At 38.1% G+C, this 27677-nt stretch overlaps 1 protein-coding gene across 3 annotated transcripts in view; it reads left to right on the forward strand.

Moving 5' to 3' along the window:
* Inpp4b (inositol polyphosphate-4-phosphatase type II B) overlaps nt 1–27677 on the forward strand; it is a 373594-nt gene that overhangs the window by 295860 nt on the left and 50057 nt on the right. For all 3 annotated transcript variants that reach the window (XM_035442520.1, XM_035442519.1, XM_035442521.1), the window contains 5 exons: nt 3568–3740; nt 4844–4967; nt 6005–6122; nt 9737–9877; nt 12328–12425. In XM_035442520.1, coding sequence (XP_035298411.1) covers nt 3568–3740; nt 4844–4967; nt 6005–6122; nt 9737–9877; nt 12328–12425 — 654 coding nt within the window. The remainder of the gene's footprint in view (nt 1–3567; nt 3741–4843; nt 4968–6004; nt 6123–9736; nt 9878–12327; nt 12426–27677) is intronic.

Here is a 27677-nt window from a genome sequence, read left to right on the forward strand (position 1 = left end):
CCTGAGCGTCGGTGTTTAGAAAATTAAGGGTAAAGAGTGCCATGGATATTGCAACTCTTGGCACCGAGGGTAAGGATGCTCCCATTCCCTCCTTTTGTTTGATTAAATAAGACTTAAGTGTGCGATGGGCACGTTCTATAATGCCTTGTATAAGGTAGGCCAGTTAGATGGGTAATTTCCATCTGTAGAAGTGCTGGAACTTTTGAGAGGTATAAGCCGGCCCATTATCTGTTTTTAAGAAGCATACAGGTGGCTAGGTAAAGTCTTATTTCTGTAATACAGCTGAACTTCCTTAAACAGTAGCTTAACTTCTTTCTGAGGCAGGGTTTTTTTTTTTTTTGACTTTGGAGCCTGTCCTGGAATTTGATCTGTCGGACCAGGCAGGCCTTGAACTCATAAAGATCTGCCTCTTACTCACGAGTGCTGGGATTAAAGGCGTATGCCGCCAACGCCCTAAACTTAAAGGCATGTGTCACCAACACCCTGAGCTTAAAGGTGTGTGCTACCAACATAATAGATTAGCATCTTTTACAAAACAAGAACTTTACATTGTCAGGCTTTGCTTAAAAATAATTCTAAATTGAAGCTCTTCAAGTAAAAACATTAATAAAATTAAACATTTGAAAACTGGTTTTAAAAAGAAATTTAAATTCCCTTAAGGTCTTTCTGTAATATATAGAAGCATTAACATTTTAAATCTTAACTGAAAAACTTGTTTCTAAGATGGTACCTCTGATTTCCATGCGGTAACCTTTAGTTAAGATGGCGGTCTAAGTATCCTTTTTTTAACTTTAGCAAAATGGCTACTGTCAGTCATGTGACCAGCTATAAAATGGCCGTACCAGGAAATAGAACATTTTAAAACAAGCATACATAAATTACTTGAGCAACTTTAGGATATGAGGCTTTTTCCAGGCATCCCAGGCCTCCAAGCAGTGTTGAATAACATGCATGGCCTTTTCCCCTATCAAAGACTGGGAAAGCCATCTGTAATTTTTTCCTCCTTTGATGGTAAAAAGGAGTCGGTACCAAATAGTGGGGGTGCTGATGGAAGCACACCCGCTGGCATTTTTGGCAGCCGATATCTATCGGGGTGGTATCGTGCTGCTTCTTTCTCTAGCTCTGCTTCCTTGCTAGAGTCTAAAATCTCAGAGTCTGAGCTGCTCAGCTCCAAGGCTTCCAGTTTCGTTGTAGGGCAGAGGCTAGGTTTTGAGTCTTTATTTCTCTTAAATTTACCGGGGTGTGACCGGTTATTCCCTATTTTCTCTCCCTCCTTCTCTGTCTCTCCCTCATCCAGCTGAGCTGTTCCTTCCAAAACCCCATCTCTTGAGCTTTTAGAGTCATTAGAGCTATCAAGATTTAAAGCTTTAAACTTATTTACAGAATCATCTAACAAATTATTCACTCCCTTGTCAGTAGACATTCCAGGAGGTCCTTTTTTCTTATTTGTTGTTTTTTCTGTTAACAAATTATTCACTCCCTTGTCACTAGACATCCCGGGAGGTCCTTTTTTCTTATATTTTATTGTTAGGCGCGCCCCATCTCTCACCACATTCGGTTTCTGATATGTAATTCTGGACTTCTTTAAGATTGCTACAACAGTGAGAAAAGTCAAAATAGCTCCTAGTAAAAGCATAGAAGCCTCTATATTAACCTCCCACAATAGCAACATTCCCAAGCCAAAGTCCAGAAAAATCATACCTCTCCGAATTTACCACCCTGCAGTTCTGAATCCGCCTCGTTAGAGGGGTCTCCGAGGTGCTGGAAATGTTCACATGTTCCCGGGTTTCGGCACCATATGTCCCGCGCGCTCTCTGTATTTCTCGCCAGCAAGAAATCATACACGGGACACTCGGATCCTTCTGCAGGAAAGCTTTAATGCGTCTTGAGAGGAGAGCATAAGCTTACCAGAGCGGAGACCCTGAACCAAGAAGCCCATCCCCTAATAAAGGAGGGCAACCGCCGCCTTGGACATGTCACCCCATGATTGGCTGCAGCTCATCCGGCCATATGACGCCACGGAATAGGCAGAGATCAAGGAATGGAAATTTACCCAGCGCCTGCGCAATAATCTTGTTTACATTCGGTGCCTGCCGGATGCAGGCGCCATCTTGTAATGGAGAATGCAGGGACGGCTCCCTACAAGATCCCACTGTAAATGGTTGTGAGACACTGTGTAGTTGCTGGGAAATGAACTCAGGACCTCTGGAAGAGCAGTCAGTACTCTTAACCACCAAGTCATCTGTTCTGCCAATAGTCTTCAGATTTTATCTTGACTTTAAGAAAGGCTGTTTGGGTGCCAGAGAGATGGCTCAGTGAATAAGATTTTTGCTGTGCAAAGGTGAAGACCTTGGTTTAGATCCTATCTCCATTACCCCTTCTTTCTTACTTAAAATATACAAGCAAAATGCAAAGCATGGTGATTGACACCTGTATACTCAGCTCTGGAAAGCATAGAGAAAGAATAGAACCTAGAGCTCATTAGGCAGAGTTTAGCCAGTGGGTGGATTCCAGGTTCACTCTGAGATTGTCTCAAAATGTGAGATGGGAACAATAGAAAGAGATGCATGTTAATCCCTGTCTGCTATACAAGCACAGAGGCATGTATAAATATGTGCACACATGTACATACAATGTATACCAACACACACACACACACACACACACACACACACACACACACACAATTTAAAACACTATTTGAAATACTAATAGTGCCTAAATTTGATTGTCTCATTATATATCTTTGTTTTACAAAAGCATACCATGTTTGTCTTAAGTTGGACCATTCATTGACAATTTTGGTGTCTGCTAAATGTGAAAACGTCAGGGATATGACTTCCTTGAAGATAAACTGTTTTCCAGAATGATAGAGAAAAGATAACTTCTAGAAGAGAAAATGTCTTGAAAGCTCTTGGCATGAAAAGGTATGGCAGGGCAGGAATATTTCAATGCACTTAGAACTCAACATTGCAAGCTATTTTCGAAGGTGGTTCTGAATAAATGTGCAGAGGTTGCATCATGGAGGATTCTTCTTGAGTTTGGACTCATTTGCCATGTGATGATGGTACTTGGCTAGATTTTGTTGCTTTATATGTCTTACATAAGGAAACAGAAACAATGAAATGGGATTCAGACTGATTGGGAAATTACCATCCAGATTATAGAAAAAAGGATATGACCTGAGTTGATAGATGCAGGAGGGGAGACCAGGAATCTATCCTAGGTATGACAATGCATGATGGGCAGAGTATAGGGAAGATTGATATTAAATGGGCCACTCTAGGAGTAGAGTTGATTTGATGGTCCAGTTTCAATGAAATCTTTGGGAGAAATCCAGCTAAACTTCTGTCTCCAGAATAGACAGAATTTGATGGCATCATTAACTGACAGACAGAGAAGAGTGAAGCAGAAGGGTATCTTACTGTCATGTCTGACACACATCTAGGGACAAAGACCCATGAATCCTGGATAAGACATACGAGTTCACTAGAAATATTGATTCTCTATTCAGGGACTCTTTCTCATTTTTCCCACTGTTCTTGCTCTACATCTCCATCATCACAGAGGACTGGTATGAACAGTTACACCCCCTCATCATTACCCTGAAGGAGTGCATGGGAGAGGTGGTGAGCAGAGCCAAACAAAGCCTGACATTTGTGCTGCTTCAGGAACTAGCCTACAGCCTGCCCCAGTGTCTGATGCTGACCCTGAGAAGAGACATTGTCTTCAGTCAGGCGGTGAGTGCCCACTGTTGTTTGCAAATACAGTGTGAACTGCTGATGGCCCATCCTTTATGGGGGTAGGGCACTTTGCATAGTTTTATTTTTAAATATCCCTTCTGAAATTCTGATACCCTGTTTTGTTTATATGGATCATGGACAACTTTTGAACCTTTGGTATTTCTTTGTGAAAAGATACAGCTCAATATGAAATTAATATTTACTTGAACTGTGGATGGAGTCTGGGAGGAAGAGACAATGTTTCCTTATATCATTCCCTAGGACAGCCTATGGGTGAAAAGGAAGTGACTGTCGCCTTGCACTGCAAGGGATGGCCAAGAGCTCCGCAAATGGGACTTTCTCGTAAATCTCAGGACAGGGTTTCACAGTGATCTCTTCTTTTTTTATATATAAAAGAAGTTTCTGAGGTTACAAGACTTGTTTGTAAATGTTGGCAGAACAATTCCCTCTGTCTATATCAAACCCTAATCAGGACTCCAAGACCAGTCCTATGCTCAGGGCAGGGCTCACTGCTTTCCTTTTGCTTTTCTCTCTCCCCCCTTTCTACCCAACAATTCAGTTTCAGAGGTAAAGTACAGGGAGGGAAGGAGAGACCAATTCTTCACTCTGTAAGTTATTGCAAAGGGGTTATTTTAACCAAATTGCCCATTGCCAGTATATTATGCCATTAGTGGTCCAGAGGCAGATGGAGCTAAGCAGGAATTGCACTCTCCCTTAAGCCAGCTAATTCATGATGTTCTTTTAGTGACTATAGTCACATGTGCAAAAACACAATAATAGCATAATTTGAAAATCTTAAGAAAATTTAGTGGGGCCATGGTTTTAGACAGTAAGCATACAATTCAAAGATTTTCCACCTTGACTCTAAAATCCATTTATCTGGCTTCCTTTCAATTCTCTATTCCCAAGCCCAGAGACAATGCCACCTCAGATCAAAGACCATCAATTTATTTTAATAGATATGTGTAAATTCTAGCAGCTTTGTTATATACACTTGAGGAATTTTAATTAAATCTGTGATGTCTCAAAAATCTGAAGATATTAAAAAACTGAAGTGATAAGATAGCTGACCCCAGTGACTTCCTTTACTTTTTTCTTAGCTTGCAGGACTGGTGTGTGGTTTTATCATCAAATTACATACAAGTCTACATGACCCCTACTTCCTACAGCAGCTTCACACAGTGGGCTTGATAGTACAGTATGAAGGACTACTAAGTACCTATAGTAAGTATTGCATGGGTTCATATTAAGATCTTATTGCTAGTCAGCGTGATGACATATCAGATTTTTTTCAGCTAAGATCAAAAATAAAAAGTGAACCTTTTCTATGCCACATCTTACAGAAATAATGTAGCTTCTAACTTTGGTACTCATTCACCCTTGGGATTTCTATTACATTTTGAGAATGAAATTGCAGGTTTTTTCAGAGTGGACTTGAGCAGCCACCTGGATGATTTTTTGTTTGTTTGTTTGTCTTTTTTAATAGAGAGACTCATTGACAACAGTTTCATTGACTGGATTTTGAAAACACAACAGCCTCATGTCTGGAACCAGGCTTTTCAATACAGGAACTCCATGTGTTTGTGGAGTGCTTGAAATTCTACTAGTCCAAATAAATATGTTCTAGACATGAACATCAGATTTCAAAGACTAGGGAAGGTAGTGGTTTTTATCAGCTATTAAGAAGTTTATATTGCTTTACATTTGTATCTGCTGTTTGTATATATTGGGATTTATACAACATATGATTAAAATTAATGTTTCTTTGTTTTATTTTATTCTTGTGAAGAAATGAAGATCAGAAAATCTGCAGCTACATATATAGCCCCTATTTCTATTGGATAATGCTAATATTGAATGTTTATTATGTCTCCAGGCTATATTTATCTGACTTTGAAGACAAAATTAGAATTAGGTAGTTTATAATTGATGAAATGATCAGTAAAACTCTCTTAAACCTAAATATCAAATAACAGTCCTGTCAATAAAAAGATGTCTAAATGATGCTTTGTTATACCTCCCAATAAAAGTGAACACTCTTCTTTCCTTAAAAGGAACATTGGCTTTTGGAGTCCACTGAATCCATTCTTTTTTCACTGATGGAAACCATCACAGCTGATCAAGTAAAGTAGGCTGAATGGACTCACTGCATTCAGGAACTCATTTATAATCTAGGAAAAATTTCAGCAGGGAGGCACAGCAGGGAGCAACATTTTATTTTAATAGTCTGTTTGTAATGAGGTACCTTTCTCCCTGTGTAGGTGATGAAATTGGAATGCTAGAGGACATGGCTGTTGGCATTTCAGATTTGCGGAAAGTAGCATTTAAAATAACTGAAGCCAAGTCTAGTGATGACCTACCTGTTCTCACAGGAAGGCGGTGAGTTGTACCCCTGCTCAAAGCCCAGAGGAAGTTACCCTCCTGGTATTTTGTAAGAAAATTTCCTTGGATAATTAAGGTTCTGCTTGAGGATGTTTCTTCTGCTTTCTTCTTCTTTTTTTTTTTTTTTTTTTGGTGAGAAATAAATGAAGATGAAATAATCCAAGGAGATCTTGAAAATCTCCTAGAAGTCTCATGAGTGTTTGTAAAATGGTCATGAGGTTAAACATGATGTTTCTGAAATATAAGAAATTTGCAGCAGTGGTGACATCCAAAGTCTACGATTCTTCATTACTGTCTGGTCCATAGCTCTGGGTGTTTTTACGTTTGCGGGAATCGCTCAGCTAATAGCTTCATAATTCTTGAGATGACTTTAAATTAAATTCAGTTAAAAGCAGCAACATGTGAAGAAGTATATATTCTTATGTCGGGTGCATACGCCTCCGTTTTCCTTAATTATTTTTAACAATTCACTTTCAGATTGTGAGATTTCCGAGAAGCATTTTTAAATAAATAGCTTCTAAGGTCAGAATATGACAGGCAAAGTTCCAGAAATAATAATAAAATGATGGTGTGTGTGTAAAAGAGAATTTTAATAGAAGAATTAAACCATATAATAAGTTATTGTAATCAGATGTCACCCAGATTTAATTGATTTGGTGTTAGCACATCTAAGTATTTTGAATTTTGGAATAGTCTCAGGTCACACCGTAAACATGTGTTAGAGAAAGATGGATAAAAGACAAAGAAAATATACAATAATTACTTAGAATTATGTATTAAAGGTGTATACAAAACAGCCATTTCCTCATGTGTAGTTGAAAGATAACTTTGGCATATAAAGAAAACAGAGCCCTATGAAAATAGATGTAATGCACCTTTTGCTATTCATTAGAGGAAAATATGTTCACAAACACACCTGGAAAACAGCACAGATCTGTGCATTATTCTGATGTTTATTGACAAATATGACAAAGTGATAATTTCTCTCACAATTCATGGAGAAGTTTACCAGGCTATTTGAGCAACTGAGAAGGAGAAGGATGTTCTGGCTGAGGACATTCCTCCATCTGCATTTATGTTCAGAATTTGTCAATGAAGTACAGGATTCCCAGAAGAACAAACACCTGCATCTGGATACATCCTCTCCTCTAAGAACCACCTCAACAGCTGTGTTGTTTAGGATGGTGTCTTAGTTAGTAGAATTAATTGCACACCAAGCTCTGAGACCTTGGTTTGATCTTCAACCCAGACATTGGCCTGGGTTCCATCACCAGCAACTTGTTCTCTCTCTCTCTCTCTCTCTCTCTCTCTCTCTCTCTCTCTCTCTCTCTCTGTTTGTGTGTGTGTGTGTGTGTGTGTGTGTGTGATTTTTTTGTGGCTAGGAAAGAGAAGGCTTATTTTGTCTTATAGTTCCAGAGAAGAGACTATTCATCGTGGCAGGGAAGGCCTGGTAGTCAGGAAGCAGACTGACCACATTTAATCTGCACATAGGAGGCACACAGAGACAACTGTGTGACCCAGTACAACATCTTCAAGCCTAGCTCCAAGGACACACTTCCTTCAGCATGGCTTCCATGACCTCCCAGACAAAGCCACCAACTGGGGACCAGGGGCCTAAATATATATAGGACATTTCTCACTGAAACTAACACACACACTCACTCACAGACACACAGACACACACACCTTTAAAAGATAGCACCAAGAACATGAGAAAACAAGCCACAAACTGAGAGAAAACACATAAAAATAATATATATTTTAAAAGACTTGTTCCCAAAATATACTAAGACATGTCATATCTTAATTATAACTTAAAGTATGATTTAAGGAAAAATAGAGTACTTTAATTGGTTATTCACCAAGTCATAAGTCCTGAAATTGTATACATACATGCAACACTGAATGGATTCAGCAGCTTGCATGTATATATTTTTCATATATATATATATATATATATATATATATATATATATATATCAATAATAATCAAGAAAAAGAGGTCATTAATTTGAGAAGAAGTAAAAGGGATGTGAGAACATGGGGGAGGAAAGGGGGAAGGGACAGAGGAAATAATGCAATTATACTTTAATACTTTAATTAGGAAATATAAAAGGAAATAACTAAAGCATTTCTTAAGTCAAATGCAAACTTACACTATGATTTTTAATTATATAACTAAGAGGAAATTAAGCATTTGCCAATCCAGAAACTTTTACCTAAACATTCATCATAAGACTATTCACAAGAAAAATTTATGCATAATCTATGTGTCCACTCATGAATGCAAGGACAAAATGTGACATGATGTACTGACAAATAAAATGTGACTTACTAATATACATAACCAACACTGTTTGCAATATGGATGACTTTTAAATATTAACTGACTCATTCATGTCTTAATATTCTTAAAAGAGTTGAAAGAAACATCAGTCTATTAGAAATGATCCAAGAGAAAATAAACAGAGAAAATTACAATTTCCACATGTGGAGGGTGCTGCCAGTATCCCTGGCTGCAGGAGTCATGATGCTTCTAGTTTTCTCAGCCAGCAGAAGGAAAAAACAAATGTGAACCTATAGCTGACTTTCTTTGGGCCACTAACCAGCTTCTACATAAAAACACAGACCTATTATTAACTATGAGTGCTCAGCGATAGCTTAGGCTTATCTCACTTTTTAAAGTTCTCTTAGCTTTTTAAAGTTAATTTAACCTGTTTCTATTCATCTACATGCTACCCTTAGGCATCTATGTACTGCCCATCATGCTTTCTTGCTTTCCTGCTTTCCCCATGTCTGGCTGGCTTCTCCCTAGTGGGCTGACTGGCTCCCCTTTTCTCTCTGCCAACCAGCCCTTCCTATCTGCCTTCTGCCTAGCTATTGGCTGTTCAGCTTTTAATTAGACCAATCAGGAGCCTTAGGCAGGCAAAGTGAAAAAGCAGCACATCTCTACATAGTTAAAAAAAAATGAAGCATAAACAAAAGCAACACATCTTTACACAGTTAGAAAAATGAAGCATAGATATTGCAACATATCTTCACATAGTTATTTGCAATACAAACAAAAGCAACACATCTTTACATAGTTAAACAAATATTCTATTCCACAACATGAATCTATGATCAACAATGTTTAATAAAATGTTTTATGGAGAATATAGACAGATTGTCTAAAAGAGACTCACTCTTTGTCCTATTCTTTTTCCAATGCATGCATTATGCTCCTGCCCTCTCCATATACTTCTGAAAGTACATGGCTCTCTCCAGTTCCTAGGATAAACCCTTTACATATCTACACTCAAGTCTTACCTACTTCAGATAACAAATGTAACATGTGCAAGGATCTGAGCTCATTTTAAAGATACTAAATTTTCAATATTGAGTAGTTAGGATCATTTTAATGGCATTTTCCAATGAAAAATATTTCTGTTTTCTGCAAAATTTTCAAAAGAAGCACAAATGCCAAAGGTTATATATTCTGTTATTAAACCATTTTACTTCCAAAAGCCTAAGACAGTGTTGGATTCTAACCTGTTTTCCTCCAAATGAACCACAAACAACCTAAGGTAAATGGCAAGTACCATTTCTTTCCTGTCCCTTACTGTCTGCAGTGAACACTATGTGGTGGAGGTCAAGCTTCCAGCTACAGTGTTTGAGTCGCTCCCTCTGCAGATTAAAGAAGGCCAGTTGCTTCACGTGTATCCAGTTCTGTTTAATGTTGGAATCAACGAGCAGCAGACTCTTGCTGAGAGGTAAGGCCCTTGAGAAGGATGGCGGTCAGTGCTTCTTTGAAATGCCCAATCTCTGCTTATAGAATTTAGACATATACAGCATTTTCCTTTCAATTAATACACTAGTTACTTCTTGTAACAAGGAATTGTGCCCCTAATTAAGTTTGAATGTGTTAAAACCTTGAGATATATGAACACGTCCTATGAATGTGACCTATAGAGCAGTCTCCGACTCAAATTTATAGCCTTTTAAAGAGCTAGTAAGGGTTTTCAATGACCAGTTAGCCTCTAGACAAGACTAGATTTTATCCCCTGTATGGTTGTAACAGCACTACAGGTCCCTTGATTTCGAAAACATTCTCCTTTCCTCTATCTCCCTTCTAAGTTAAAAATGTATCTTTTAATTATCTAGAAAGTGCATAAGAAAATATATTATCTTATATGACCATTCTTAGATAATAAACGCTGATTGTATAAACTGACTTTGACTAGCATGAAGACCGAAGACTAGACAGATTAAATACTAAAATTCATTCCTCAGAGTTAAGAGGATGGAAAATCAAAGAGCCAATTCCAGGGAATTGTTTCTGGCAACAGCTCTTTTTCTATATGCTCACATGATCTCACTTTACACATATGTAGGAGAAGGGCAGTGATCTTTAATATCACATATCATAAGGACACTAATCCTGTAGGGTTAGAATCCACCCTCATGTCATCATTTAACCTCAGGTATTTCCTTGGAGGCCACAACAATAAATAGAGACACACTGGAGGGTACAGTTTCCACACATGAGTTTTGTGAAAACATAAAACTTTAGTCCAACAGTCCTCCAGGTGCTTATGGTAGCTGGTCTGGTCAGAGAACCCTAAGGAAACAATCCTGTGTGTTTTCTGGATACCATATTCCTGTTCTTCAGGTATAATTTTGATGCAAATGCAGAATACAGGTTCTGCCAGGTACTCCTTTGCCATAGTGAGAAAGGACTATCATCCTTTGGAGGAAGTATGTCAGCAAATCTTACATGAAATTTGGACCATGAAATAATCAAAAATGCTGAAGACATAAACCTACTTAAGAAAGAATTTGATTCTTTCTTGTAGGGAGGTGATTCTCAGCCTGTGGGTAGAAATCCCTCTGTGGTGACAGATATTTACATATAAGATTCATAACAGTAGCAAAATTACAGTTATGAAGTAGCAACAAAATAATTTTATGGTTATGGGTCACCACAACTAAAGGAACTGTTTTAAAGGGCCACATCATTAGGAAGGCTGAGAACCACTGTTGTAGGGAAAGTTGCCTTTCACTGGCTATGAAGGAGGGATGGATAGGAATTCAAGATGACGTGGAAGGTAAGACAGAATACCCAGAGGAAAATAACATGGGGAAAGTCTCATAAGCATTATAATGCTTAGATAAGGGAGAATGGTGTAACTGTATCCCATACGTGTCTTGTCAATTATTATGTAGAGATGAGATGCTACAATAAATGGGGTTTGATTTAGTTTTTATAGAGAGATGAGAAACATTAAATTTGGTGACCTTATATGATGAAATATGTGCTAGATTAATTTTTCTAATGTTTTAACATACTGCACTGTGGACTGTCTGATACACATGATATTAATGAACATTTACTGATTGAAATAATGTTCTAGAAAAAATGTTAAATTATAGGTGGAAGGGAAAAGAGGGGCTGGAGGCATATCATTAAAATGTCTGCAAAGGACTATGAGAGGAATTACATCTTGTATAACAGTAGTGCTAAGAGTAGAAACTTGAAAACTCTGTTGAGCAATGGATTTAGTGGGAGAAAGAGGGAATCTGACTGAGTATGACTTAGATTTCAAATCTGAATTTGTGGTAGAAACTGCAAGCAGGTTTAGGATTAATCAATAGAAGAAAAATGATTTCAGTTTGTGGTTTAGAACAAATAGTAAATCTACCCTGAGACTTGAGTTGACACCTAGGAAAAACTGTATATGTGTAGATATGAATGGAGAAAATTTTATATATATATATATATATATATATATATATATATATATATATACCTGTGACACTGAGGCAGTCAAAGAGAAGACAGAAACTTTGTGATGGAGGAGGATGAGGAGCACTGATAGACAGCTGCTAGATTTCACAGTTCCACACTGAATGTGTTCAAGGTGAAGTCCTCTCCAGGAGACTTCAGGGATATACCTGTGCACCCAGCAGTTGGGAGAGAGCAAGATGGCTTCCAGGCATGTTCTTCTAGACCTCTGTGCAAGCATGAATAGGAGATATTGAGTGGAGAGAGTCCGAAGGGATGCAGCCTTGCAGTAGAGGCATGGAGTGGATTAGAAAAAGATCATCATGTTACTTTTTGGTGCCATTTTATATCCCCTGACTTTGTTCTTTGTTTTTTGTTGGGTTTCTTTCTTTCTTTTTTATTTTTGGATTTTGTTTGTTTTTGTTTTCCTATTTTCAGGTTTGGAGATGTTTCTTTGCAAGAAAGTATTAATCAAGAAAATTTTGAACTTCTTCAAGAATATTTTTCCATTTTTATGGAAAAGATGCCTCCTGATTGTAAGTATATGAATTGTACAAAACATTATCATTCATTTATTAGCAGTCTTAAGGGGAGTCTAGAGACATGTAATATGACTAAAACAGCATGGAGTGGAGAGTGAGAGGGATTTTAAGATTTTGTGAAGAAAAGGACTGATTGCCAAAGGGAAGTTCACAAAGCCCGCTTTATTACTTTGGTTGCTGTTGCCAATGTGCCTGATGTTCATGCTGGGACACTAAATGTAGTACCAGTAGAAAATGTCAAGATTTAGAAATATGGTGGTTAGAATTAGAAATAACAACTGAGTACAAAATATTTTCACTATAATTCTTTAACACTTAAATGTCTTGGTGATTTATTTTAATCTTTTAGACATATGATATATTTCATGAATATAAAGCGGAAAACAGGTAGAATACATGTTCTCCTATATAATGATATAAATTAAGAGACAAATTTATTGTTCTCTGTGAAAATTTTAAACATCTAAGATGATAGACATTTTAAACTTTGAAAATGTTTTCTCTGTTATTCATCTCTGTCACTCTTTATTTGCTTGAAATCTTGAGTATTTGGATTTAATAAATCCATAAATTATGGATTTATCTCTAGTATAATTCTGTTCAGATATGTGTACTGTCAGGAAACTTAGTTTAAGCAGTGTGAAACATTAAATTTTCACCAAAAGCCACAATCAAGGTCTAATTGTCATCAGACTACAAGCACATTGTTCATTGGTCTGTGTCTGATGCATGGGCTCTCTTTAGTAGCAGAATATTGAGGCCTTTTCAGAACCCAGTGACTACTGTTTTATCACACTAAAATGACCCATAGATACATGTGCAGATACTAAAGATGGTTCAATACATGGACAGAAATCCCATGAGTCCATGAGTGGAAAAGCTGATTATATAACCAATTGTCTTTAGAAACATGAAAAATTATTATATAAAATAAATGTATTGAATTTATTAATTGAAAGTATGATAGCTTTTTAATTTTTTATTTGTTGAAGTTAAGATATAGTTATTTCTGCCTTCTCTTTCCTTCCATTAGATATTTTCATACACTTCCTCACTCTCAAATTCATGGCCTCTATTTCCTTAATTGTTGTTAAATATACATACAAACACACAAGTGTTTATATATTATATCATTACATAATACTATTATATATTATATATATATATATATATAATATATATACCTTAATATATAGTCACACACACACACACACACACACACACACACACACACACATATATATATATATATATATATATATATATATATATATATATATATGATTAACCTGATCAGCCTGTACAAGGTTACTTATAAGTTTATGATTTTGGAGCTGGCCACTCGGCATTAGATAACCAACTTGGGGCCTCTTTCCTGGAGAAGACTCAACATGTCTGAGTTGTCTGAAATTCTTTACCAGAGACTGAGGCAGCATGTCTATTGGTGTCCTTGTTCAGGTCTTGTTTAGGCAGCCATGCTGATGAGATTTCATGGATGTAGTTTCTCTGATAATTCTAGAAGACTAAATCTCAGAGCAAACTTCATGTTCCTCTGTCCCCTCTTCCCCCATGATCCTCTTGATAACGAAGTTATATTGTGCATGTATAACTTGTGGCTGATTATAAAGTCACTTGTTCTCTGTATTTTGATCAGTTGTAGTTTTCTGTAATGCTCTCTGCCTGCTGCAAGTAGCCACATCTTTGATGAGGTGTGAGACTTATATGTATCTGTGGAAGTCATGGATCTTGGAGGAGAACCTATGTTATGATAAATCTTTCCGCCAAAAGCCACCTGAGCCCCACGGCCACGTGTGTGCTTTATGCTGGCCGCCTGCCCAAGTTAGGCCCAAATAAATACACAGAGTCTTGTATTAGATTCAAAGCTGTTTGGCCAATGGCGAGGACTTCTCATCTGTTAGCTCAGTCTTAAATATCATAAACCTATATATTTTATAAGACTTATCTTATCGGATGTCTTATTGGCATCCCTCCTTGTCGGTGGATCACATTGTGTCGCTGGAGCAGGAGCAGAGGGGAAAAGAGGGCCCTTCCTGTTTCTTCTTCACTTAAATATGAGTCTCCTTGCTATGTCACTTCCTGCCTGGATCAGCACTTCTCTACTACATTTCCCAGAATCCTCTTTGACTCCTAGTCCTGCCTAACTTGCCATTACATTGGCCAAACAGTATTTTATTTAACAATCAATAAGATAAACATACAGAGTACATTCCTCATCAAACCTACAACTGCCACTTTGCAAAACCCAGGAAATGTCTATCTACATCCTAATATTAAGCCTTATAACCACAGATTGAACCAATTTAAATTGACCCCATCACATCTGATGGGTTTAATCTTAGTGTACTTTATTTTCCTACTTTGATTCTCCTATTTTGAGACAAAACTATAAGATTTTCCACAGGATGGAATGCTATTGTCATTGTGGTCACACTGAAACAAAAATGCAGCACAATCCTGTACAATCACAGGAACATACATGAGTTGTACCTCTGGTAGTTATGTCACAACCCAAAGCAGAGCTGGGAGGCATTCCTTTCCAAAAGGCAAGCAAAGAGCTGTGTTAGGAGTATGAACAGGGGCTAAAGAATTAGCTACAATGGCAAGAAATACCATTCTGGTAGGTATGACTATTCTGAGTCATCTCTTTAATCCACAAAATCTATTATTATTTTTACAGTAAACCTCGGGAGTTTATATTGAAGGACAGATAATTTATAAAATCCAATACTTGCCTTTATTAATACACTGTGCATATATTGCTTGAAATCCCTAACCACATGTTTTAAATGACTTACAAGTGAAATGCTTGAATTCTGTGTTGTTTTCTAAGTAAAAATTACTTCTCCAAGGATGTCATTAATCTTAATGGATATCATCTACTTTTGTCACATCAAGGCTATAATGGATCTTCCTTGGGCTATTTTAGATAGTTTTTAGTTTTCTTTTACTCATATAGGAAAATTTGTGAGCAAGTATACTCTTCCCCAAGTATTCACTAACTCCAAGGCATATATGGCACAGTAGATAGTCGCAATTCATTAATCTATAAAAATGCTGTTTTCCTTTAGTAGATGCTCTGAATATTATTGAGCATTTAACCTTTAGGTATTAATAAGTGGGAGTATGATATATAGCTACAGTGGCCTTGTCAGCCTTGACCATGTCTTTCTGAGATTTTCAGGCCAGTCTGGGGAATTATCAGCTAATCTGTTTAAAAATCTCTGTGCTATTGAAATAACTATTTATTTAAGTTTATGTAGAATCCTATAATCCCATCTTCCCTCAGCTGAAAAAGAGAGGCCATTATTGGAAGGCTTAGTAGGGAGGGACTCTCCACAGTGTGCAGTCATTCTCCTGTCAGTTTTTGCTGAAGATTCGACTGAAGCAGCTAATATGTGTCAGCAATAAAGACCAGGTCCTTGGGGTGTTGATAAATGTCTACATTGGGCTGTTGTGGGTTCTTCCTTCTGGTTTTCTTTGTTCAGTGTTACAGTTTTCAGATGTTTGTGCTTTCTGTCCTGACACCAAAGCCACTGTAAATCTTCAGGAGCTGTTTCCCCTCAGGCCCTTCCTCTGATAGTTTCCTGCACTTTTGATCAGCTGGGGCAGTTCCAGCGGGCAGGGTTAGCACTATGCGCAGTCTCATCCTGGCACAGGGCTTGTTGCTGTTCCTGTTCCTGTCTCTCTAAAGCACTAATGCTTAACTTTTGCGTTGGGAATAAAGTCAAAGAAAGAGCTCTTCTCTAATACACTAGCACAGATAGCTTCATGTCTCAAAGTTACCATGATGATGTAGATGTATTCAAGAGCTTATTAGATGAGACCAGAGAAGTGTTCTTGCCTCCTTAAAGGAGGAAGAACCCAATGCTTATTTATCACATCCAAAGTCACAGATTTTTTTTCTAATATTAATTTCCTTTACCCAAAAATGCAGTGAATGGTATTAACACCAATGTGTACTAGAAATTCACCGCATGTGGACTTCCTTCTTCAAATAATAAGGGTGGCTATGCAGCATTGAGAGCTAAGAAGGAAAAATAGGGAAGACACTTTTGTTTTAGCTGTTCTAAACTATCATTGAAACATTTCACATCCTTGTCATATATACTATTTCATCCCTTATAGCAATAAAATTGCATATAAAATACTTTGTTGTAGAAAAAATCTCAGTTTTGCAACAATAATAATATTGTCATATATTTCATCATACATATGCAATTTTGCTGGAATTCTCACATTCAATTTAGCAAACATTGGCAGAAATGATATTATTTATAAAACTCTGTGTCAATCACCAGAGAAGATGAAGATGAGTATGTCTGTGCCTGGGTATCTTGCAGTCTAATGAGTCAGTTTAATCAAGGGATAATCTACATTACCTCCAAACCTCTTTTCAGAAGAGAGTGGTTTTGGAGTGATGGATTTTCCCTGAATAATTTAACTCTATGGTTTTGCTGTTGTTGCTTTACTTTTTCCTGTATGGTTTCTGACACCTGTGGCTATACATGGTTATAGCATTCAGTTTTGTACTTAGAAAGATAAAGCATCCTACATAACTCCCCCCTTGACAAAAATGAAGAAATAAAATATGAGCCAAATGTTTTATATATAATTCATTTTAGATAAATCATAAGAATATTTTTCTATACAGTCCCCATACAAAATGAGGGAAAGATATGTACATGCAGAGCCTGGAGACATAGCCCAACAAGACAGTGAAATAACTTGGATTGGAGTCAAATAAGAAAGTAACAGAGCCGGTTGTGATGGTGAACGCTGGTAGGATTTGCTGAAGGAGGCAGAGGCAGGAGGATCACGAGTTCGAGGCCAGCCTGGGCTACATATTTTTCTGGGCGGTGGTGGCGCATGCCTTTAATCCCAGCCCTCAGGAGGCAGAGGAGGTGGATCTCTGTGAGTTCGAGACCAGCAGATCTACAAGAGCTACTTCCAGGACAGCCTCCAAAGCCACAGAGAAACCCTGTCTTGAAAAAACAAAAAACAAAAACAAACCCCCCCCAAAAAAAGAAAGTAACAGAATTGTCATCCAGGGGAAGTGAACAGAGACAGCAAGTACATTTGTTAATAATGGTGATTAAGAAGAAGCAATTAGACTTGCGGAGTCGATGGCAAAATTTCATGGAATCCTTTTTAATAAAATGTATAAAAGCCCATCATAGGCTTTTAAGGTGAGAATATATATGATACATGTAGGAAGACAGAGTAAAAAGCACACAGAATAAGAGGCACATTCTTCAGAAGCTCAACAATGCACACCAAGAGAAAAGGCAGGCTCAAAGCAATAGAAATAATTAAGAGCATAGTTTCATCTTTTCTTACCTTTCATTTGTCAAGATGGCAGGTGTCTTACTTAGTGTTTTATTGCTGTAAAGAGACACCATGACCACAGCAACTCTAACAAAGGAAAATTTTAATTGGGGTGGCTTACTTATAGTTTCAGAGGTTCAGTCCATTATCAACATTATAGGGAGCATAGTGGCGTGCAGGCAGATGCGGTGCTGGAGTAGCTGAGATTCCTACATCTTGCAGGCAGCAGGAAGTAAACTGACACACTGGATAGTATCCCGAGCGTAGGAAACCTCAAAGCCCATCCTCACAGTGACACACTTCCTCCAACAAGATCATATCCACTCCAACAAAGCCACACCTACAAATAGTATCACTCCCTATGAGATTATGGGGGCCAATTACATTCAAGCTACCACAGCAGGTATGAACCTGTGTAGAGATAGATGGAAAGTTCAATGTGGTAGATATGGTCTAAGGACATGGTCTTCCTAAGAGGTTGTAGCAAAGGGGACAATGGGACTCTTGCCACCACCCAAAACTCAAGGTAAAGCCCATAGAGTGATCAGGAGTCTCCATCTCCCCATGAGGCAAAATAAATGATCCCTAAGGGGAAGAAAACATTCTGGCTTCTAGAAACAGAAACCTTCCATGTCTGTGTGAAGACCCTGAACCTGCTGGTGTGAAAACTCTCAGAATTAGGCCAGTTGTAGGTTGTTAAGCATTATATTCTGCATGCCAGTGATGCTGTAAGTGATTTGTAGTTGTTCCTCACAGCTATTGGGTTCCTACTGTTTCCGAGTGGCTTTAGAGGAAGAAATCTCAGAAACAAAGAATTTATCTACTTCACCATCTTTAAATCAATAATAGTACCAATCATAATTGATAAATATATTTTTCATTTTCTTTTATTGTCTTGATATAAGTTTCCCTCAGATATTCTAGGCTAACCCTGAACAAAGAAGCCTTCCTTCCTCAGTCTTCTGAGTATGGGGATTACAGGGATTGATTAGCCACCATGTTGAGCCAATCATATACTTTGCAGATATTTTTTTTTCAAAAGCTGTGCATGCATGTTAAGAATTCTACTCAGTTCTACCATAAAATATTGTAGTTGACTTGAACTGAAAGGTTTTCTGTCATTGAACTTTTACCTTGTTTTCAGTTTTTCTTTCTTTTTGTCTTTTATGCTTGTGACTGAACCCAAGAAACTCTACTTCTGAGCTGTTCCAAAACCCCTCAGCATTTTCTATTTTTACTGTGTCAGTTGACCTTTGTTCCCAACAAAACATAGATAATATGTATCAAGTATTTTCTCAGGACAATGTAGTAAAAAAAATCTTTCAACAATGATATAAAATTCATAAAGCAATATCACCACATTGAGACAGTAACCCTGTAGTTAAAAGGACCTGATAGAAGAAAATTAATGCTTACATATAAATACAATTTAGATTAATTCATGTTGAATTTTATCATGCCATAGACAGGAACAACTCACTCCTAATAGATAATGTTGTTCGTTTGGTGTGTGTGTGTGTGTGTGTGTGTGTGTGTGTGTGTGTGTGTGTATGTGTGTGTGTGTGTTCCTCTCTGTACAAATGTACATGTGTACAAATGAGTCAGAGAATAAACTTGGATTCCATCCCTGACTAATTTTGAAAGAGGATAGGCTAAAGCTGATGATTAGCCAGTTCCAAGGGCTCTGCCTGTCTCTACCTGACTAGAGCTGGAGTTACACACACACACACACACACACACACACACACACACACACACCCATAGAGATCTTCCAACAAAAAATGGTATAATCATTTCTGATTAGCAAAGAGACTTTCTAATAGTGATTGACTATTTTCCAGACTCCAAAGTGAATGTGTAAGTTATTACCTTTTCTCCCACTTGCTGTGACACTATATTTTCTTGAACACTTCACATTTATATACAGTTGCTTCTTCTGGGTGCCAGCTAGAGCTTTTTGAGAGAATACCACGCATGTATGGGCATTTGGAGATATCTTGTCCAAGGTTCAACTGTGAGCAAAATCTAAAAGTAGTCACATTATCAGGCATTGAAATGGCCACCAGCCCTGCCAACCAAAAACTGAACTGACCCCCACATCCCCAGTGTTGCCTATATTGTGTTCACAGCTTGTTGTGTTCCTGCTTTTCCCTCTTCAGTTCTGCTATGTGCAGGTACACAGAGAGATACCCGACCCTCTGTCATCCTTACAGGGAGAGATGTCTGCCTTCTGTTGTCCTTGCAGGGAGATGTCTGATCTTCGGTCATCCTACCTCTTGTTCTTCTTTACATTTCACTGGATTTCCAAAATTAAGATATCCCATCATGCATTTCACATTCTGCCAAGCATTGAGTTTGGATGGTCTCCCAATACACTAGCCTCTTCAGCCAACATGAAATGGCTTAGGAAAAAAGACAAAAACTCAGTTGAAAGCCCACTTAGATAAGTCTCTAGCTGCTTGGAACATTTACATTTCATTGTCAGCTAAAGGAGGGGAATTAGCATGCACACACTTTGTACTTCAATGTGCATTCCCCGATTATCTCTCTAGGGAAAGGAAGTTAATATTTCCACTGTCAGTTTTTATGACAAAAAGATGTCACACTCCACTTAGGAAAGCTAGAGATATGGGTAGGATAATGGTTGTTGTGCATTCTAAGATTCTTAGGGAATTATATTTCTGCAGGGTTCTAACAAGTCCACTGATCCTTCCAGTTACATGGACTGAGAATTCTTCCTGTCATTTGAAACAAATTTACAACACTCTTTCTATTGAAAAACCTTTATTTCTCTGTCTTGTATGCGTTCCTTCATACTTGTATTAACTTTAATTACTGTTTCAAGTGATTATCAATTCTCTGATACATTTTCAAAAATAATTACCTTCCTTTTTGTAATATCCATAAAAGATTCTAATCAAATCACCTTAAGGTAATTTTAGGCCTTACAGTAAAAGTACATTAGCACTATTATCTTAATTTTTAAGATATACATTTAAGATACAAATATCTGGATTTGACCTGGATTAATTCCTGGTTCTCTAATGGTTCAGTTTCATTTGATGTTATATCCAACAAACAGAACATCTGTTGAGGGTGACTAAAATTTAATTTCAACTTCTAATTTAAATCAAAGCGGGGAGGTTAGAGAAATGGCTTGGCCTCTGTTACTTTCCAGAGGTCTCCCCAGTACCCCCATGTCACTTCCAAAGCATCTGTAACTTCAGTTCCCAGGAAGTCCAATGCTGCATTCTGGCCCCTGAGGCTATCAGGCATGTTCATCATGCACAGACTACATGCAGGAAAACATTTACACACATAAGAGGAAAATAAGTAAATAAAAATGATTCACAGAGAAGACTGGTAATGATTTAGAATTTGACCTTTTACATAGTTTTATGCTCTAAATCCCTCCACGGTTTAACATGAATAGTCAGTCTCTCTTTAATTACCATGCCTCTTCTAGTCAACCCAGAAAGGTGAGACATTCTGTTCCCAATCTTTTCAACCAATTTATATCACCATTCCTACCATTTTGCATCACAAATCACCACAATAGCGGAAATGGCCTTGGAAGAGCAGGAAAGGGGGAATTAAAGGTTTTCTTTATTAGGTAGGTCAGGTATGTCAGAAAAAAAAGTGCAGTCTGTGAATGCTAATTAATTGATACTTATTGCTGTCTTGATCAACTGGGAATATGGGTATCTCAGCTTACCAAGTAAGAGGCCACTTCAAGTTGGAAGTGCTAGAGAAGAGGAGTGAGATACTCATTTCATACTCTCATTCACTCAGTACTTCCCTTTTTATTTTGGAGACATTTACACTTTTGGTGTATTTTTTTCATTCTATAATTATCCTTCTATGCTTTACTTCATCTATACCTTCCCTGATGCCTTAGTGACATTTGTGGGATGACATGCTAAGATCTCATTTGCCTCCAAGGTCCTGACAGGATAATTTAACACCATGACTGTTGGGAGAATCAGTTCCTTTTGTGTCATCAGAAAGGAGGGTAAAGAAGACAGAGGGAAAAGGCCTGACCTTTGTCCTTCTGGGCTGCATTCTCACCTTCCTCTGTTATAGCAGTCAGCTGGTAGAACATCGGAATTACCTTCAAAGATGCATTCCTTCTTTAACTAGGCTTTGAAAACTCCACTCTTGTTCCTGTCTTCACTTACTCCCAACGGGCAAATCCTTTCTCTGTGGTTGTTGGGTAAACAGGGTACATGGAAGTCGGCCTGCATGGGCAGGGGTGATCACCCATTTCCCTTCATTACTAGGACCTCCTCATCTGACCACAAGAAAAAGTGATTATCCACACACTTGGGTGTGGCTTGCAGAATCCTGCACTGATTACACACACAAGGCCTCCCATAGCAAAGACCGTCTTAGTCCACCTAGTTCTGTTGCTGTGGAAAACCATGCTAAACAGAACAGGGAGCTCAAGTTCAGTTGTTAAAGGGCCACATAACAAAAAGGAAAATTGCTTAGGCCTTTTATCACATGTTTTGGCATTCTGTAATCTAGCCATAATCTATTCCTAGATTTTTATTATAATAATCTATTCTGAGATTTTTTTAAAAATGAGAAAAATAGTTAATACATTATTATTTCATTCTTATCTTTTTTTCCAAAATGAGCATAGATTCCAGTGTGTAATACATGGAAAAGGAATTTGATAAAATCTTCAGTACTCTATCCAAAACACATTTTAACAATAATTTTAAAGTATTTTCTGTTTCTTCTGGTGACAAGTGTCTACATTCATTGAAGAAGAAACTTTGGAAGTGTGTAGGTCAAAAATATCCATCTCTAAACAGGTTGGAATTTGATTTTTTATATTGCCTCCTTCATAAAAGCAGATGAGAGTTTACTAGTAAATAATGGGAGTAAACTAGTATAAAGCTAGTTTTAGTGGAACACCATCTTTCTGCGCCTTTCATCTGTAGCATGCAAAAGAATGTAATTTATAATTTTAAGATAGTGCAATGACTTTTCCCCAATAGTGACTCTCTGCTTGCTAATACAATCAACTCTAATTGTTCATAGTTAATTATAGTAGATTTATATTGCTGAGTACAGTGCTAACCAGAGAGCACTGTGAAGATACTGTCTTCTCTGGAGTGTTATTCTTTCTAAGTTTTTCCATTGTAGCTTGTCTATCTATATATTCTATGTAACAAACTATTCCACAATAACTTACACATAAAAAAAATCAGTTAACTTCAGCTCACAGATCTGCTGGGTTAGGGAGTCTGATGAGGAAAGTAGGGCAGTTTCTCTCTTTTCTTGTGTCTGTGACTTGGGGTAGAAAGGACAGTGGTCAGGGATCTCTTCAGTGTTTGGAAGCTGGAAACATCCAGAGGTCTCAGTATTCATGCCCTAGTACCTGGGATATTTTGACACAATGACTGTTGTCTTGGTCACCTAAATGGACTTGAATGTGGCATGAGCATATCCTAGTTTATATTATATGTATCCTTATAGAGACTACCTTGAAAGGAAGACTGACTACACACAATACCATTCAAAGAGAATAATCAGATAGGACTTATGTAGTAACTTACAACCTGGCCTTGGAAAATGCTACTATTTATGTCTTGCTTATTAGTCAGGACAATCATAATTCTACCTAAATTAAAGTGAGAGGGAACTACACCCCAGCTCTCTAAGGACAGCATGCCAAAGAATAAGCATACAATATTTCAAAACCACCAACACAGGTTTGGCTTATTGGATGCTATCGAGAAATATTATTTGTCTGTCCCATTCTATAATAACAGCATTTATAAAGTGGCTAGTTTATTTACCTTAAATGTCATTGGTGGCATGTGACAGAAAACCTGACTGAAACTATTTTGAACAATAAAAAATAGTCATTGATTAATGTCCCTGAAAATCATATTGGGTTGACACCCTCAACTAACCACTGAACTAAACTGGAAATCAGATGCAGAGAAGGACAAGTGAAGAGCAAGGGGGTCCAGACCAGGCTTGTGAAACCCACAGAAACAGCTGAACTCTTGCTCCCCAGACTGATAGCTGAGATACCAGCATGGGACTGATCCACACCCCAGGAACATGGGTTTCAGTGAGGAAACCTCGGAAATCTACAGGACCTGCTGTAGTAGTTCAGTACTTATCCCTAGTATAGGTTTGGACTTTGGGAGCCCATTCCACATAGAGGAATACTCCCTGAGCCAAGACACACTGGGGTGGGCCTAGGCCCTATCCCAAAGGATACAATAGACACTGATGACACCCTATGGAAGGCCTCATCATCCAGGGGGAGCAGAAAGAATATGTAATAGGTAGGTTTTTAGTTGGGGAGGGAGTGGTAAGGGAGGAGGGGAGGGAGAGGGAACTGGGATTGTCATGTAAAACAATCTTGTTTCTAATTCAAATTTTAAAAATCTGCAAAAAAAATAGTTACCACTTTGTGTGTGAGGAGATATCAAATATTTAACAAAGGACACATTAATTAACTATGGTCATTCTACAATTTGTTCCAGATTTGTTTATCTTACATTAGAATAAATTTATTATACATTGCTTTAAAAATTGTTGAAATATACTTGAGTGAACTGGCTTCAGAAGAATCTTCATGACTTGAAGATGTGAGTAAGCACTGACTGTTGCTTTCTGGCTGGAACCCAGGCTCTACATCTAAGCAAAACACTAAGCTCAGGGCCATGCAGTGCTGAGCCTTGTTGCCCAGCACAGTCCAGCTTTCACAGCACAGCCGCCTGTCCCCGTGTCTTTTCTCTCTCTGTCCCTTGGCCTCAAATGCTCCTAGAGACACAGATGTTTCTTTTTATTACTGTTTTATTTCTGCTTCACATGTCAATACCAGCTCCCTCTCCCTCCCCTCTTACCCCACTCCCACCAACTCTCCACCATATCCCCCTCTAATACCCAGAGAGTGTAAGACCCTCCATGGGGGATCTTAAAGTCTGTTATATCATTCAGGGCAAGGCCTAGGCCCTCCTGCATGACTCCAGGCTGAGAGAGCATCCCTCCACGTGGAAGGGGCTCCCAAACTACATTCATGCTCCAAGGATGAATACTGATCCACTACCAGAGGTCCCATAGAATGCCGAGGCCTTCTCACTGACACCCATGTTCAGGGGGGTCTAAATCAGTCCCATGCTGGCCTCCCAGCCATTAGTCTGGGGTCCATGATTTCCCCCTTGTTCAGGTCAGCTGTTTCTGTGGGTGTCACCAGCTCTGTCAGGACCCCTTTGCTCTTCACTCCTCCCTCTTTGCAACAAGATTCCAGGAGTTCAGGTCAGTGTTTGGCTGTGGGTGTCTGCTTCTGCTTCTATCAGCTACTGGATGAAGGCTCTAGGTTGGCATATAAGGTAGTCATCAATATCATTATTGGGGAAGGGCATTTAAGTAAGACTCTCCAATATTGCTTAGATTGCTGGTTGGTATCATCCTTGTAGATCTCTGGAATTTTCCCTAGTGGCAGCTCTCTCCTCAAATCTATAATGGCTCCCTCCATTATGATATCTCTCGTTCTGCTCTCCTCTATTCTTCCTCCAACTCAACCTTCCTGCTCCCCTATTTCCTCCTCTGCTGGATACGATGCATGTCTCTCTTAGGATACAGCTTGTTTCCCAGGCTCTCTGGAGGTGTGGATTGTAGGATGGCAATCCCCCAAGCCATATCGAAAAACCATATATGAATGAATACATACCATGTGTGTCTTTTTGTGACTGGGTTACCTCACACAGGATGGTTTCTTCTAGTGCCATCCATTTGCCTGCAAATTTCAAGATTCCATTGGTTTTTTTTTTCCACTGACTAGTACTCAATTGTGTAAATGTACCACATTTTCTCTATCCATTCTTCAGTTGAGGAACATCATGGCTGCTTCAAGTTTCTGGTTATTACAAATAATGCTGCTATGAACATAGTTGAACAGATGTTCTTGTTGTATGAATGTGCTTCTTTTGGGTATATGCCTAAGAGTGGAATTGCAGCATCTTGTGGCAGACTGATTCCCATTTTCCTGAGGAACTGCCATAATTATTTCCAAACTGGCACTTCCACCAGCAGTGGAGGAGTGTTCCCCCTTCCGCACATCCTCTCCAGCATAAACTGTCATTGGTGTTTGTGATTTTAGCCATTCTGATAGGTGCAAGATCGTATCTCAGAGTTGTTTTGATTTGCATTTCCCTGATGGCTAAGGATGTTGAGCACTTTCTTAAGTCTCTATCAGCCAATTTAGACTCCTCTATTGAGAATTCTACATTTAGTTCTGTACCTCATTTTTAAATTGGATTATTTGGTGTTTTGGAGATCATTCCTTTGTCAGATGTGGGGTTGGTGAATATCTTTTCCCACTCTGTGGGCTGCCGTTTTGTTTTGTTAACTGTGTCCTTTGCCTTACAGAAGCATCTCAGTCTCAGAAGGTCCCATTTATTAATTGTGAATCTCAATGTCTGTGCTAAGGTTGTTATGTTCAGGGAGTGGTCTCCTGTACCACCAATTCATTCAAGGGTACCTCCCATTTTGGCTTTTAATAGGTTCAGTGTGGCTGGATTTATGTTGAGGTCTTTGATCCATTTGGACGTAAGTTTTGGGTGTCGTGATAGATATGGATCTAACTGCAATCTTCTACATGCCAGCATCCAGTTATGCCAGCACCATTTGTTGAAGATGCTTTCTTTTTTCCATTGTATAGTTTTAGCTTCTTTGTCAAAAATCAGGTGTTCATAGGTGTATGGGTTAGTATCAGGGTTTTCCATGGATTCCATTGGTATACCTGTCTATTTTTATGCCAATACCAAGCTGTTTACAGGACCATGGCTCTATAACTGAGCTTGAAGTATGAGATGGAGATACCTCTGGAAATTTCTTTATTGTACAGGGTTGTTTTGGCTATCCTGGGTGTTTTGTTTTCCATATAAAGTTGATAATGTTTCTTTCAAGATCTGTGAAGAATTTTGCTGGTATTTTGATTGGGATTGCACTGAATCTATAGATTGCTTTTGGCAAGATTTCCATTTTTACTATGTTGATCCTACCTACCCAAGACATGGGAGATCTTTCCATTTTCTAGTATCTTCTTTAATTTCTTTCTTTAAAGACTCAAAGTTCTTGCTATACAGGTCTTTTATTTGTTTGGTTAGTTTTACCCAAGATATTTTCTGTTGTTTGCAGGTATTGTAAATGGTAATGTTTCTCTGATTTCTTTTTCAGCCCATTTATCGTATGTATATAGTAGGACTACTGATTTTTTTAGTTTATCTTGTATTCTACTACTTTGCTGAGGGTGTTTAACAGCTGTAGGAGTTCCCTGGTAGAGTTTTTTGGATCACTTATGTAAACAATCATGTCATCTGCAAATAATGAAAGTTTGACTTCTTCCTTTCCAATTTGTATCCCCTTGATCTCCTTTTGTTGTCTTATTGTTCTAGCTAGAACTTCAAGTACAATATTGAAGATTTATGGAGAACAGAGGACAGCCTTGTCTTGTTCCTGATTTTAGAGGAATCACATTGAGTTTCTCTCCGTTTAGTTTGATGTTGGCTGTTGGTTAACTGTATATTGCTTTTGTTATGGTCAGGTATGTTCATATTATCCCTGGTCTTTCCAGGACCTTTAGCATGAAAGGGTGTTGATCTTGTCAAAGGCTTTTTCAGCATCTAGTGAGATAATCATGTGTTTTTTCTTTTGCATTTGAGATTGTTGTATTTTGAACCATCCCGGCATCCCTGGGATAAAGACTACTTGATCATGGTAGATGATTTCTCTGAAATATTCCTGGATTCAATTTTGAGTATTTTATTGAGTATTTTTGCATCAATATTCATGATGGATATTGGACTATAGTTCTCTTTCTTATCTGTGTTTTTATGTTGCTTGGGTACCAAGGTAATTGTAGCCTTG

This window comes from Cricetulus griseus, chromosome 3, assembly GCF_003668045.3.
Source record: "Cricetulus griseus strain 17A/GY chromosome 3, alternate assembly CriGri-PICRH-1.0, whole genome shotgun sequence".
Taxonomy (NCBI): domain Eukaryota; kingdom Metazoa; phylum Chordata; class Mammalia; order Rodentia; family Cricetidae; genus Cricetulus; species Cricetulus griseus.